This window comes from Phalacrocorax carbo, chromosome 22 (assembly GCF_963921805.1).
Source record: "Phalacrocorax carbo chromosome 22, bPhaCar2.1, whole genome shotgun sequence".
Taxonomy (NCBI): domain Eukaryota; kingdom Metazoa; phylum Chordata; class Aves; order Suliformes; family Phalacrocoracidae; genus Phalacrocorax; species Phalacrocorax carbo.
In genome coordinates, this window is record NC_087534.1 from 1271525 (window position 1) to 1285398 (window position 13874).

At 49.0% G+C, this 13874-nt stretch overlaps 2 protein-coding genes across 4 annotated transcripts; both read left to right on the forward strand.

Annotated features, from left to right (window-relative positions):
• Positions 1–660: 660 nt before the first annotated feature.
• On the forward strand, positions 661–12354 carry OSCP1 (organic solute carrier partner 1). Its single transcript, XM_064471556.1, has 10 exons — positions 661–862; positions 6099–6253; positions 6941–7108; positions 7699–7779; positions 8347–8450; positions 8807–8935; positions 9489–9558; positions 10262–10401; positions 11122–11185; positions 12189–12354. The coding sequence occupies exons 1-10, from the start codon at positions 751–753 to the stop codon at positions 12303–12305; spliced, it is 1140 nt and encodes a 379-aa protein (XP_064327626.1). The 5' UTR covers positions 661–750; the 3' UTR covers positions 12306–12354.
• LSM10 (LSM10, U7 small nuclear RNA associated) lies at positions 12192–13442 on the forward strand. 3 transcript variants are annotated; one of them, XM_064471564.1, is made up of 2 exons: positions 12192–12258; positions 12905–13442. In XM_064471564.1, the coding sequence occupies exon 2, from the start codon at positions 12912–12914 to the stop codon at positions 13281–13283; it is 372 nt and encodes a 123-aa protein (XP_064327634.1). In that variant the 5' UTR covers positions 12192–12258; positions 12905–12911; the 3' UTR covers positions 13284–13442. The 3 variants fall into 3 exon arrangements, with proteins under 3 accessions (XP_064327634.1, XP_064327632.1, XP_064327633.1); XM_064471562.1 differs by lacking the exon at positions 12192–12258 and adding an exon at positions 12410–12507; XM_064471563.1 differs by lacking the exon at positions 12192–12258 and adding an exon at positions 12465–12535.
• Positions 13443–13874: the final 432 nt, after the last annotated feature.

A 13874-nucleotide genomic window follows, 5' to 3' on the forward strand; every position in this document is an offset into this window, starting at 1 on the left:
AAGCAGTGTCTGCCTCCCGTTGTTGCCCGGCAAGCCTGTAGGATTGCGCTGCCAAATAGCATTGGCCCAGCGGCTCGGCAGCGTTCAGCAGGGATCTGGGCTGTGGGATGAGAAATGAGGGGAGAGAATGAGATGTGAAATGTTACTTATTTGGAAACGAAGCAGCTCTGACAGCAGCTCGAAGCGCCGTTCCTTCTTGCAGGAAAATGCAGGTCGATTGGGAGCTCTGCAGCTGTAGGAATTGTGTTAATAATCAAGTCTGGAATTTCCCAGTGGACTTGCATGTTTATATTCGTTCTCTGGCCACCCTCCCTCCATCATTCCCGAACTTGGTGATTTTGTGTGTTCTGCTGAACGGGTGATGGGTGGCAACCGAACCAAGGAGAGTTACTAATGATTGCGGCGGCGCCTGTTGGCCAACTTTCCACAGCTTTTAACAAAATTTCCCCAAGTTCCTCTTGACCGTGGGATACGCAGTTATCTGGGGAGGCTCCTGGTAGCACTGAGCTCTTTTTTTTTTTAATGGTATTGTTATTTTAATCCTTTCTTTATAAATTCTTCGGAAGCGGCTATTTCAAGGCGTGCCCTGGCGCTGCCGGGGCCTCGCGCGCCTCTGGGGCCTCGCACACGCACGGGACCCTCTGCGCAGGCGCGGGGGCGGGGCTTGCACGCCGACCGGCCAAGGCGGCGCCTCCCGATTGGCCCCTCGGTTGCCCGGTAGCGGCGGCGGCGGCGGGGCTGGTGGTCGCCATGTCGGCGCGGACGCTGCCGCTGCTGTTCCTCAACCTAGGCGGGGAGATGCTCTACATCCTGGACCAGCGCCTCCGTGCCCAGAGCATCCCCGGCGAGAAGGCCCGCAAAGGTGAGCGGGGGGGGGCGGGCCGTCCCGGGGCCGGTCCCGTGCCCCGCGGGGGTCGCTCCGGTGGTCGCGGCCCGTGGGCCGCCCCTGCCTGGCGCGGAGCAGAGCGGCGGGGAGTCGCGGCCGGCGGCGGCCCCCGGGCAAGGCCCCGCTCCCGGCCGCCCCGGCGGAGCGGTGCCGGCCCCGCGGGCTGGCGGCTGTCACCGGGGGTGCTGGAGAGCAGCGGGGCGTCGCGACCGCCGCCCCCGGGTTTCCCCCGCGCGGCCGCGGCAGCTGCTCGTGTGCGTTTCCCTCGCCCGAAGCCCGGTGGGTCGATCAGCTCTCGCGGAGTTCCCGCGGCAGTAACGGCCTGGAGGCGTTACCGGGGCTAAGGGGCGCACACAGATGGGGGAGAAGCTGAAATACTTTCCAGTGTTCCTGTACTTCAGAGGCCAGAGCTTCGGGAATATACCTTTGGGATCAAAATAACTCAGGATCGGGGCGTCTCGATCCAGCTCCTGAGCTGTTTCAGGAAGGCCAGATTGCTTTGCAGCTGGAGGTAGCTTCCAGGAATAACGTTGTAAAGCCTATGCAGAAGCACGCGCAGTTAAGAAAAACTTCAAGTAACATAAATAACGGCTCCTGAAATCCTTGTCTGGCTTTTGTAAGAATCTGTCAGTCTAGCGTTTTGTGAAGGTGGAGCCCTGCGTGTTCACAGAAAACCCGGCTTACAGCTGAACACCTCTTCGTTTACCACTTAAATATTAAAATTGCTTTGCTTTTAAAAATTCTTGCAGCTCTCTGTCCTGGGTGGGGAATGTGTTGCTGGAAGCTTTAGGTTTTTTGTAATAAAAAATCAACTCAGTACTAACTCCGTACTGAAGAGGCTGTTACATTTGTTTTCTTCTCCTGCCAATCCGATAGGAAGAAGTGCTAAACAATAGCAAAGGTTTCGTTACAGCAGTGCGAGTTTTAGTTGTTCGTGTGTGTCTTCAGAGAATGATCTGGGGAAAGTTTACTACTGTTCATGTAGGTCTAAGTTTAGAGCTTAAACTAAATTAGCCAGACTCGGTGGAATATCTCAGCAGGAGAATAAGATCTGTACTAGTTTATCCACGCGTGTATTTTATCTGCTGAAAAATCAGGCATTAATTTTACTGGGATGTGGTTTCATCGACACTGAGGTGTTTCTTAATCCTTAAAACTGTTCACTCAAATATTTTTCACTTGTACGTGCAAAAAAACAGCCGAAATCTTTCCAAGCTAAAGGCAAAACATGATAAGATTCAGTCAAGGGTAAAATTTTCTTTCTGTTGAAGCAACAAGATTTTTTTCAAGGGGAGGGCAAGGTTTCATCTCTTGTGTGCTCATTGAAAGTGAAAGATGTCAAGTAACAGAAGTTCGTTCTTGCCAAGTGCTGATGAGAAAAAACAAAGTCCGTTAGGTAGATATATTTTTTCAGTTTATTTCTTTTATTCTCCTTGAAACTATTGTTCTTACTTCTTGAACTGATGTTTTTGTTTTATATGCTTCGTGTAGATGAATGGACAGATGTGGACAGGAAACGAGGTACTGTAATCTTCTAGCTGCATGCAGTAGATGAACACCACTACATGCACACATGAGGCTCATCGTACGTGAACACACTGTATGCTGTTCCTACAGCCTTCTAGTCATAGTGTCAAAGATCAATAATAACACTCGTCTGTTCATTAAAATGCACTTTAGCTGTAGATCTTAGAAAAAAATAGGCAATATCTCAAAACCATATGGCTTCAGAAGTAAGTTGCTAATTTAACCAAGACTATAAATAGATCAGAACTTTTTAACATAGTGGTCTTTCTAGCCAAAATGATATTTATATTTTTTCTAGCATCATATTAATGCAAGCATGTAATTGTGTGAACATTGTGAAGGTTGTTTCTCTGATTAAATGCAGGAATATTACGCATACTGCATTTTTCTAAGGTTTTTTTTCTAATTCATTGCTTAGGATTTTGACAGGTGAACTCCAGGAAAGGTTTAAGACATTTCCAGCCTAGCTGCTTATCCATCTCTGCTGGTGGTCACCACCCGTGCAGCAGAGCGATCACAAAGGAGCAGGTGCCCACCCTTCAGCCAAGCTCATCTTGACTGAAATTATCCCTGAAGGTGGGTTTGAGCTCAGTCATTGGGTTTTGCGGTGGAGCTGCTGAGGTGTGACGTGCGTTTCCTTCTGGACTCTGCCTTGACACGGTAGCCTCCAGCAGAGGGCTGCGGTAAGGAGCTGGGTGAGGAAATACATCTCTCAAATGATCTCAGGGTTTTTGCTAGGTGAACATGAGTAGAGCTTTCAGTGACTTTTTCAGCAGCCCTTTTTTAAGAGGGATCAGGGTTATGATTCATGTCTTTCAAAATAAGCATCATTTGTAGGTTTTGAATATTTCCTGAAGGTAAATACTGATATCCTGGAGTTTGCCCCAGCTTTTTTTTTTTTGCTATCATTATGTGCTGTTTCCAAGAACACTTTTTACCAGTGTTTAATATCTCAGAAGTCTAAAAGATTCCATACCCCTCTTTTATCACATCCAAAATGGTGACGAGTTGTATAAAACTCCACTTTATCATATTTAGATGGTAGCGGCACAGGTGCAGACCCTATGTTGACCCATCAGCTTCTCTTGTGAGAGAAAAACGTTAGCCCGTGGACAGCGCTCTTGAGGCGATCTCTGAGGAGTTACATAGGGTCACCAGCCGTCTGTTGCTGACGAAGCTATGACAAGGCGGCTTCGCCTGCCTTTGACCTTGTTACAGGCTATAAACCAATTGAAAGTAGAACGTGTGACTGTTTTGGACTCGTAACATTCCCTCTGCTGCCTTGAATGTCCTCCAAGGAGCATGAGCATAATCCAGGCATAAAGACTCTTGTCTCATGTCATGCATCCGAGCCATATTATGTGACAGCACACTAGACATTGGGATGTGTCTGTCACCGGTGACATGGCACGTGTAGGCGAAAACCACCGTAAATCCTCAGCTTCTCTTCTGTCCATTGCATTGTCTATACTTGGTTTCCCTCACCCCATCCCAGTTGATGAAACCCCTCTCTGCTAAATTGCTTTTATGCTATGTTGCTTGGCGTGCCATTTTCCCTGAGCTAACACTCCTTTCTTTGTTATTTTCTGTCATTAGAATGGTGTAAATACCTCCCTAGGGACTACCTGTGCTCTGAGATCTCTTTGCTGTCTCATTATCAAACGTACCGTGTGAGATTTGCCCTTTACCGTGATTTTTTTATTGTCTTTCTCAGTTCTTTTTATAGCCAGCACAAGAGGTTTTAATTTCAGAAGATAATTTATGTAAGGCTGGATGTGTGGTTAACGCAGATCCTCCGATTCTGTTGTGAATATCTACCAGCTACAGTCAGCGTACTGGGACATTGTCTGTCTCCTGACAGTTTTGGTTATTAGTGACTCTCCGAAGATGGAGGAGAAGCCTTTGTGCAGACAACATATGCAAGCAACTTAAAAATATTTTCTTGACAGCAGTAGAGGGCAAAAGTTCCTATTTTTGTCATAATTGATGACTCGCAAAATGAAATATGTACTAATACACTGTATTTGATTTTCTCCGCTGAAAAAAGTGAGGATTTTTCCTCAGACTGCAAGTAGGGATTGTTTTATGGAGGGTTTACTTGAAAAGAAGCGAGGAAGAGGAGGGATTTTTTTTTTCCCATTTGTAATTACAAAGTGTATTTGTAATCCATGCTGCTCAGAAACTGAGCTGAGACCTGTCTGTAGTGTTTTGGTACTTAAACCAGGAACTAGTGAGCCCCGTTAGGTACAGTGCAACGGATGCTGAAATGTGTGTGCCACCAGGGATGTACACCAGTGCAGGAGAAAACCTGCAAACATCAGGTTTAAGCAGGGAGAGAGAATCTCATCAGAAGGCTCTTGCCCTCAGGAAAACAGCGATCCGTGTCCAGGTTCTCCGTGCCTACAGCGTACCTAGCAATGCTGCCCAGGGAGTTAACCATCCAAGAAAGGAGGAAGCGGCTGGGGCACGAACTCTCTTTTGGCTGTTTGTGTAGCTTCAGTACCACAGCTGTGAAAAGCCGGCGGCCCAGCCCACCGGTGGGTGATTGCAGCAGCACCTCCAAGAGCTGAACGCTACCAGTCCGTGTCTGTTCACCTTTTCTATTACTTCTGCTGAGATTTTTCTAACCCATAAGAACCAGCTGGCATTATGCGCTTCAGTAACGGTCACCTGCTTAGGAAAATTCATGCTTGCACACTAGTCTATGAATTGAAATATTTATTTAACATTTTTTGATAGAGGAATAAATGCTTATTTATGATAACTCTGTAGAGTGTATCAGGTATGTGATAAAAGTATCAGAGCCAGCACAAAAGCTAAGATACTGCATCTGCTTGAATCACTGCAAAATGTTCCCTCTTCTTTGCACTAAAAGCTCGATAACCAGAGTACAGCATTTATACTAAGCACTCCTAGTCTCTACATACTCTTGAGTAAGTCGCATAACAATTCCATGTCTAAATTCACACCAAAAAAATGAAGCACGCGTAAGGGAGTTTAGAGTTCTGCTCTTTTGAGCTGCTCTAATATCTGCAGATGTTGCTGTGTAAGAGCCCTGGATGGCCTGACTTAGATCCCAGTGGTATAAATGCTTCCTTAAATACTTGTCAAGTGTTAATCCGTTTAACACAAATGCTTCAAGGAGCCTTGAATCATTCAGGAGCTTCTGTGTAGAAGGGAAAAATAAACAAATAACGTCAAAGGCTAAAGAGAGAACAGGCAGAGCCAGCTAGCTATAGTCTGCAAAAATCTAGAGCGATGCAAAACAGTGTTCTTGGGAAGCAGAACTGTAGCTTTTATAGATAATACGTGCCAGAGTAGCCTATAAAAAATTATTTAAAAAGGGGAAAGTGCTAACCATTGCTGTAAAAACAAGGCAACAAACCCAGTCTTACTCCCCACTGGAATACTGGGTTTGTTGCCTACAGCTTAAGCAGCATTTCCACCCCTGGGGACATTCAGCAGAAATCGTGCTGCTCACTTAGGCTGATGTGGGATTGAGAAAAATGTTGACATTAAGAAGCAATATTCCTCCTCCTTTTTACTTTTGTTGTCTACGTGCCTGGTGGTCACAGGTAAGCGTCGTGTCAACCCTCGCAGCTCTCAGTGTCCGCGTTCTCAGGGTGAAATGAATCAGATGAATGTGCTGTTTCTGAAGCACAAAACAGATTCTTTGTCTTTACAGTTATGAATGACATCATCACAACCATGTTCAATAAAAAATTTATGGAAGAGCTGTTTAAACCACAGGAGCTCTATTCCAAGAAAGCTCTGCGAACAGTGTATGACCGGCTAGCCCATGCTTCCATCATGAGACTGAACCAGGCAAGCATGGACAAGGTAAAAAACACTGCCCGCCCAGTCTGACTGTGCCATGTTTCTGTGCTACCCTTCACAAGCTCCCAGTTGTGATAATTAGTGCATGGCTTTATGTCACGGTAATTCTGAAGCATTTTGTAACAGCCCTCTTTCCATTTGCTTTGTAAAAATGCTTCTCAGCCAAGGAAGCTTTGGGGAAGCCCACAGTAGTATCAGATACTTCAGGACTAAGTATTTCTCCTTTAATATGTAAATGTTTGATTTTAAGAGGTTCAGTAAGCAGTCTCTATTGGGTTTTTTTATATATATTAAAAATATATACCTATGTGGGTGTGTATAAATACATATATTTCTATATTGACACTGTGTTGCAGTTGCAGGTGTTAAAGAGTTTTTCCCGGCAAACAGTATATCCAGCAATTTTGAAAAACACTGTAGGAACTGGAGTACCCGTGAGACCTCTACCCGGTGCCAGTGTTGCTGAAATTGGCAGTAGTTTTAAAGACAGTTGGAGATACCGGGAGGAGGGCTGACGGTGTGATTGCAGAGGCCTTATTTTCTTAGGAAACAAAGCTAAAATGGTCCTTCTTACCATAGGCAGGTGCTAGCCTAAGTGTCTAAACCCCCTCTACGTCAACATGAAGTTACCTCAGCGGTGTCGCTGTCCGTGTGGTGACGGAACCAAAACTTCCTCGTGTTGCTTTGCAGCTGTATGACCTTATGACTATGGCTTTCAAATACCAAGTGCTGCTGTGCCCTCGGCCCAAAGACATTCTGCTGGTCACATTCAATCACCTGGATGCGATCAAGGATTTTGTACACGATTCTCCTGGCATTCTGAACCAGGTGGACGAAACTTTCCGACAGCTGATTGAAGTAAGAATCCTTAGGAAAATGGTGGGACACGCTGTTGTTTGAGATTTTTTTTCTTTTCCAAGCTAATCTTAGAGACTATCTACTACATCAGTAAGCGCCATATCTCGTGTGGAGGTTGATATGTTCTCAGTCTCAGAGAACCATCCAAATAATCTCCCCCTCTTTCTAACCTGAGGCAGACAAAGTGGCCTCCTGGTTAGCAACTTTTGCTCATGTAGCTGCTGTAATGGTTTGGACAAAAAATATGAGCATCCCAGTGACAGGTAACGCGTTACATAAAATGTTAAGAGTTCTGGAAAGTCATGAAATGTTTCCAAAGGGCTTCTGGAGTAGGAGGTGTCTACAAGTCAAGGGTTATTTTTCTCCTGGCCCAGTTTAAACCGATATACTGCTTATTCAGCCTGATCAAAGTCTCCACTGACTTCAGCAGAAGTTAAATCAGACTCTTAGTCACGGATAATAATGAGTGATAATGACCAGCAGCCCCCTTTGTATCATCTCGGCTTCCCCTGCCCCACACATGCTGGTTTTGGCGAGCACTACTCTGATATGCTTGTTTCCACCTTTACATGACGGTTTTTCTTTTCCAGACGTACAGCTGTCTCTCTGCTGGTGAATTTCAGCTCATCAGGCAAACACTCCTCATTTTTTTTCAGGACATGCACATAAGGGTAAGAGCCCAGTATAACTAGTCAGTGAGAACAGAGGGGAGTTTGTGGCTGGAATACGAAGGAATCTGGTCATAATTGCACTGTATGTTTGGGTTTGTTACTTACGCTTTTCAGTCAACTTGATGTGCTTCAATCTTCAAAATTCTACAAATTGAGCACGTTTACTACAATAGCACTAAACTATGAAGAAAGGGAATATCTACTAGTACAGATTTGCTAGTTGATAAATATATTTTTCCTTTTAGTAGAAACTTTATATGAAACTGAGAACCTGAGCTTGAAGTCGTGGGGCTTGATACGCTAAATAAATTGATCGTACTCAAGTGCAGAAACAGTACAGGTTGTTTTGTTTTGGTTTGTTTTTTTAACGTTACATGAGTGTGCCCATCCCCTGGGCCACAGTCTACATTACTGGCTTTGGACTGTGTCATAGTCTCTATAAACACATCAAAATCTTCAGAAAGCCAATCCGAGCCTAGGCAGGAAGCCTGCAAGGTCAGACTTCAAAGAAGTCAGATCAGAAGATAACGTAATTGATTTTCTAGGAGGTGGAATATTCTTTTGCAGGTCTCTATCTTTCTGAAGGATAAAGTGCAAAACTCTAACGGTCGCTTTGTGCTGCCAATATCAGGCCCTGTTCCTTGGGGTACAGAAGTTCCGGGACTCATCAGGTGAATTCTGAACCGCTGCTTATACTGTTTGCAGTGCCTTGCATGTACGGCTGCTCACGGAGGAACAGTCAGCCCCAGAGGTCTGATAGGAATCGAGCTTAGTCTGTCATTCATGTTGCACGGATAGCTGAACCTCCAGTAAGTACTATTTAAAGGGCAGGATTTGGGACCCAGGAATGAAGTCCTAAGCTGTTTCTGGCATTCTCTATTCCAGTAAATTAGCCATTAGTCATTTATCCATTTACCAACATACAGAATGGGGTTTTATCCCCATTTCTCTTGTAAGTAAGCAGAGGAAGCACTGAAAATCAGTAATAAAACTACTAAATATGTTTCAATAATGACTTGTTTTTAAGGATGTTTAATCGCAATGGAGATGAAGTTAAAAGAACTGAGTTCACCACTGATGGGAATTATGTTACTCCACAAAGGGAAGGATCTTTTGAGCTTTATGGAGATAGAGTCCTCAAACTTGGAACAAATATGTAAGTCATTTTTGTCCTACACAGAAACATGAAGTAACTGTTGATGGTTATGGATTTGTTCAGAAGCACCTCTTCAGCCTTGTGTTTTTCTTTTTGCCTCTTCTGCTATTACCAGCTTGACTTTTTTATGAAGTGGTGGCCTGAAACAGAACGCGTGTGGATAGATGTATATAGAGAGCTGTGGAAAGAGCAAAAGTTTGATTTATGTCTACAGTAGAGCTGAGTGAAGTGTTCTTGTCTGGTACTGCATATTCTGCGAAACGTAATTTAATTTTAACTGTGTTCAAGAAACCCTTTCTTTCCTCCATGTTTGTCTTGTGTAACATTTCCATTCACAGAACTCAGAGAAAGCAGTGTTCGTTCTTACAGCTTTGTCGCTCATACATTTAATGCCTCGATACTCCTTAGAAGTGAACTGTAACTTCTCATTTCAGTTATTTACCGTCTTCAGAAAAATATCCTAAAATCATATTTGGATCCTGTGCTGCTCCCTCCAGCTCCAGTATCACATATAAGTAACGGGTTGCTCTTCCTCGTGTGTTCTTCTCTCTAGGTACAGTGTGAGTCGGCCAGTAGAGACGCACATGTCAGGATCATCCAAAAACGTCGCATCCCGTGCAAAGGTCAGTGCTTTTCTGTTCCTGTCGCTGGTTAATAGGTTAACTAGTCTGTGTCAGTGAGTCAGGCAGCTGGTCACACGTGGTGGGAGCATTTCCTTTGAGCAGCTTCTTTACCACATCCACTAGATTTTATATTCTGCTTCCCTCGGCTCCTAATAGACAGGGATGCTGAATGAAACACCCACATTTGTCAGCTCCACGTCATTTACTAAACAGTTGCACTGTCTTCCCCTTCATTCGTCCCCTTTCTCAGGGAAACAATAACCATCTCTTTAGTCTGCACTTACGGGATAAATTCAGGGGAACCTGTTTTGTTCTTCTCAGAGCCCCCCTCCAATCCTCCACAGCCCTGTTTGAGCTAGGGGAAGGGCACGTGTTCCTAAAGGATCTTACACGCAGGCTTATGCAAGGGTGCGCTTGCTTCCTATTTTAATCTCTCCAGAAAACAGAAAGCTGGTTTTACAGATTTGTCAGCTGTTCAATTTAGCTGGAAAATTATCTTGTCCTGGGTCTATAAATTCAAGAAACCATTTTAAAAATATAGCTGATAATTACTAGTTATGTGCACAATCTGTACCATTAACAATGCAGAACTGTATTTATATCACTCTGAAGAACATTTATGTAATATCAGAAAACACAAAAATTATGACAGTCCTCATCGCCCTGGTACCCTGACCATTGAACCCGTTGCTGTTTTCTGTAGGAGAATATAGCCCCTAACCCTCTCGCTAAAGAGGAACTGAACTTCTTGGCCAGGCTGCTGGGAGGTCTGGAGATCAAGGAACCTGGTGGCAGCGAGACAGGATTCCGACTGAATTTGTTCACAACTGACGACGAGGAAGAGTATGCTCGAGCCCTTCTTGGTCTGGGGTTTGTCGTGTGCCATGCGGACAGCCCAGGGGACTGAAGCTGGCCCTTAACAGCTTTAGGGGCAGAATAGCAGGTTTTCAGCATTTTCTAATTCTGGTCCAGATGGTCCCTGCAGGAACAGAAGAGCAGTGTCCCTGGCTTGGCCTTTTTATTAAGGCTGTCGGCAAGGAGAGCCATTTCCCTTCCTGGTGTCCCCTGCGACACACGGCCCTGCGTTCCCTCCAGGTGACGCTGGCGGTCAGCAGGAGGTGACGATCTGTGCTTAGTTCTGTCCCACAGAACAGAGGCATCCCTGCAGGCCTCTTAGTTCTCCTCTCTCCCAAATACATGTACATATTCCAGAGATAAGAATAGAACTGCTGGAGGTGATGAGCCTGGTGGGCTTGAACACCATAGCCCCCTCCTGGCAGGGAGCACAAGGGTAATAATGAGACTTTTTGTGATGTGATTTCTGCACAATGTTTTTACCTACTTTTAATCTCAACTACAGATATTCCTGCTGTTCTACACTTAGCGTAAAAAAATCTAAGACAGGGAAAAGTCTCCAAACTGGGGTCAATACATCAATTTGCCTAGTAGGGATAGGGACATTGTCCAAACTTCATGCCTACGGGAGCCTCATGAAATCTGATTTTTGTAGTTTACTTCTATGTCATCATGAGATTAAGCACTCTTTTCATGTTTTTAATCAAGACATGCTGCACTGACTAGACCAGAGGAGTTATCTTACAAGGTTATCAACATAGAAGCCACACAGGTACGTACAGTGCGCTTCAGAGCTTTGATTCTCATCATTTCAGCCTCGCTAAGAACTGAGTTTCACCCAGAGTAGTAACTTAAAAAATACATTTTTCCCATTTCCTCTAAGCTCAAAAATAAGTAATGCAGTATTTTCTGCTAAGCCCATGGATTTGGTGACTATTTAATAAGAGAACTTGAAACATGACAAATATTAGAGCAAGTTTTTAGCTGCAGAGGATGGAGAACCCTTACCAGTTCGTTCGCCTGCTTGCGGTTACAGCCTAACGCCTGCAGCCCTTCTTACTGGGGTTCATGGGCATCAGCAGGCAGCTGGGCATGTCCCAGTACCCCCAGTACATCCCAGTAAAGGCCCCATTAGCAGGCAGCGGGGCAAGACCAGTGACCCCCAGCACAGGTTGGGTCAGTGGGTTGTAGGGCACATCCCAGTTTCCCCCAGTATGTGCCAGTAAAGGCCCCGTTAGCAGGTGGTGGGGCACGTCCCAGTACCCTCCAGCACCAGCTGGGTTATGGGCTGTAGGGCACGTTCCTATACCCCCTGGTGTCCCCCAGTACATCCCAGTAAAGGCCGGGTCATGGGCGGTGGGGCACATCCCAGTGCCCCCCCAGTACATCCCAGTAAAGGCCCCATCAGCAGGTGGCAGGGCACATTCCATACCCCAGTTGCCCCCCAGTACATCCTAGTAAAGGCCCCATTAGCAGGTTGTGGGGCACATCCCAGTACCCTGCAGCACCAGCTGGGTTGTGGGCTGCAGGGCATGTCCCTATACCCCCCAGTACCCCCCAGTACCCCCCACTCCCTCCCAGTAAAGGCCCAGTCCGTAGGCGGTGGGGCACGTCCCAGTAACCCCCAGCGCCGCTGGGTCAGTGGGCACTAGGGCACGTCCCCACACCCCCCAGTGCCCCCCCAGTACATCCCAGTAAAGGCCCCGTTAGCAGGTGAGGTGGGGCACGTCCCAGTGCCCCCGCGGCGGCGGGCTGAGGCGCGCTCTCTCCCGCAGGAGCCGGCGCGGCGGGCGGAGCTCTCCCGCATCCTGGGCGAGCTGGAGGTGGCGGAGCCGCGGCCGGCGGGTGCGGGGAAGGGCGAGGACCTGCTGGCGCTGATGGACGGGCTCTGAGACACATTAAAGGCCTGCGCACAGCCCGGCTGCGAGCGGGGGGCCGGGGCCGGGCGGCGGGCCGGGGCCGGGGCCGGGGGCGGGCGGGGGCCGGGGCCGGGCCGGGCCGGGGCGCAGTGCGCAGGCGGGGCCGCCCCTTCCTGCCGGCGGGCGGGGGGGCGAGGGGAGGAGCGGCGCGGGAGAGTGGGGAGCGCGGCCCCGCGTGAGTGTGCGAGGGGAGGGGGCAGCGTGTGAGTGTGCGGGGGGGGGGGGGGGTGAGGGGAGAGGGGGCGTGAGGGAAGCACGGCAGCGTGCGGGGGGGGGTGGGTGTGTGAGTGTGCAAGGGCGGGAGAGCGGTTTGTATGTGCGTGCAAGGGGAGGGCACATGGACAACACGAGTGAGTGGTGGGAGGGGGCGGCGTGCCGGGGGGCGCGAGGGGAGCGGGCAGCGAGGGCCCCAGCGTGCAAGGACGGGGGGCACACGGAGAGCGTGAGCAGCTTGGGCGAGGGGCAGCGTGCAGGTGAGCGTGCAAGGGGCGGTGTGTGTGCATGCAAGCGTGCAAGGTGAGGCGGGCGCCCAGCGCGGGCGCTGCACGGCGTCTCCCTGTTCCCCACCGCAGCCGCGCGATGGAGGTCAGCCACTCCGTCAAGGAGCGCACCATCGCCGAGAACAGCCTGGTCATCCTGCTGCAGGGCCTGCGCGGCCACGTCACCACCGTGGACCTCCGCGATGAGAGCACGGCCACGGGGCGCGTCATCAACGTGGACGCCTTCATGAACGTGCGCCTGGCCGAGGTGACCTTCACGGACAGGCAGGGCGCCGTGTCCCGCCTGGACGAGCTCTTCGTGACCGGCAGGAACGTCCGCTACGTCCACATCCCCGACGAGGTGGACATCAGGGCCACCATCGAGCGGCAGCTGCAGGCCATCCACCGGGTCCGCTACTTCGGGGGCCGCGACAAGGGCAGGAAGGAGTTCCCTCGTGCCAAGCACAAGTGAGCCCCCGGCCCTGCCTGCCCCTTCAGCCAGACTGCCAGCCGCCTCGCACAGCCCACCCGGGGACTCGGGGCTCTGCTGCTCCCCTGGCCGGCGCCCACGGGGGAGCAGGGATATCTTTTCTAATGAATAACCCCACGTAAAAGGGTCTGTGATCTCTCAGCTCGTTTCCTGTTCCCTTGGCAGCTACTCATGAAGCCCTTTTGGCCAAAGCTGCAGCCAGCCCAGGGTTGTCCCTCGGCCGGCAGCCATCCCCTGCCCACAACTGCCTGCCCTGGCTCACGGCGTTCGGGGCCGGCCTCGCCACGCGAGCAGGAGCTGGGGGCGCTGGGCTGGAGCTGGGGAAGGGGCTGTTCATGGTCTGTCCTCTCAGCGTCCTGCGAGACAGCCACCGTTCCGCAGGTGTTTAACGGGAAGAGCGTGAGATGAACATCTGTCCGGAGCGGGGATGAGCTCGGAGGGGAAGGGGAAGCACCGTCTGCCTGGGAGAGCACGAAGGTGCTTCGTGTGGGATGTGGGGATGCTCCCGCCCCACTTCCCCGACGCGCTGCAGGGTCGGCAGGTGGCTGCGGCCTGTTCCTGTGGGGATCCCTC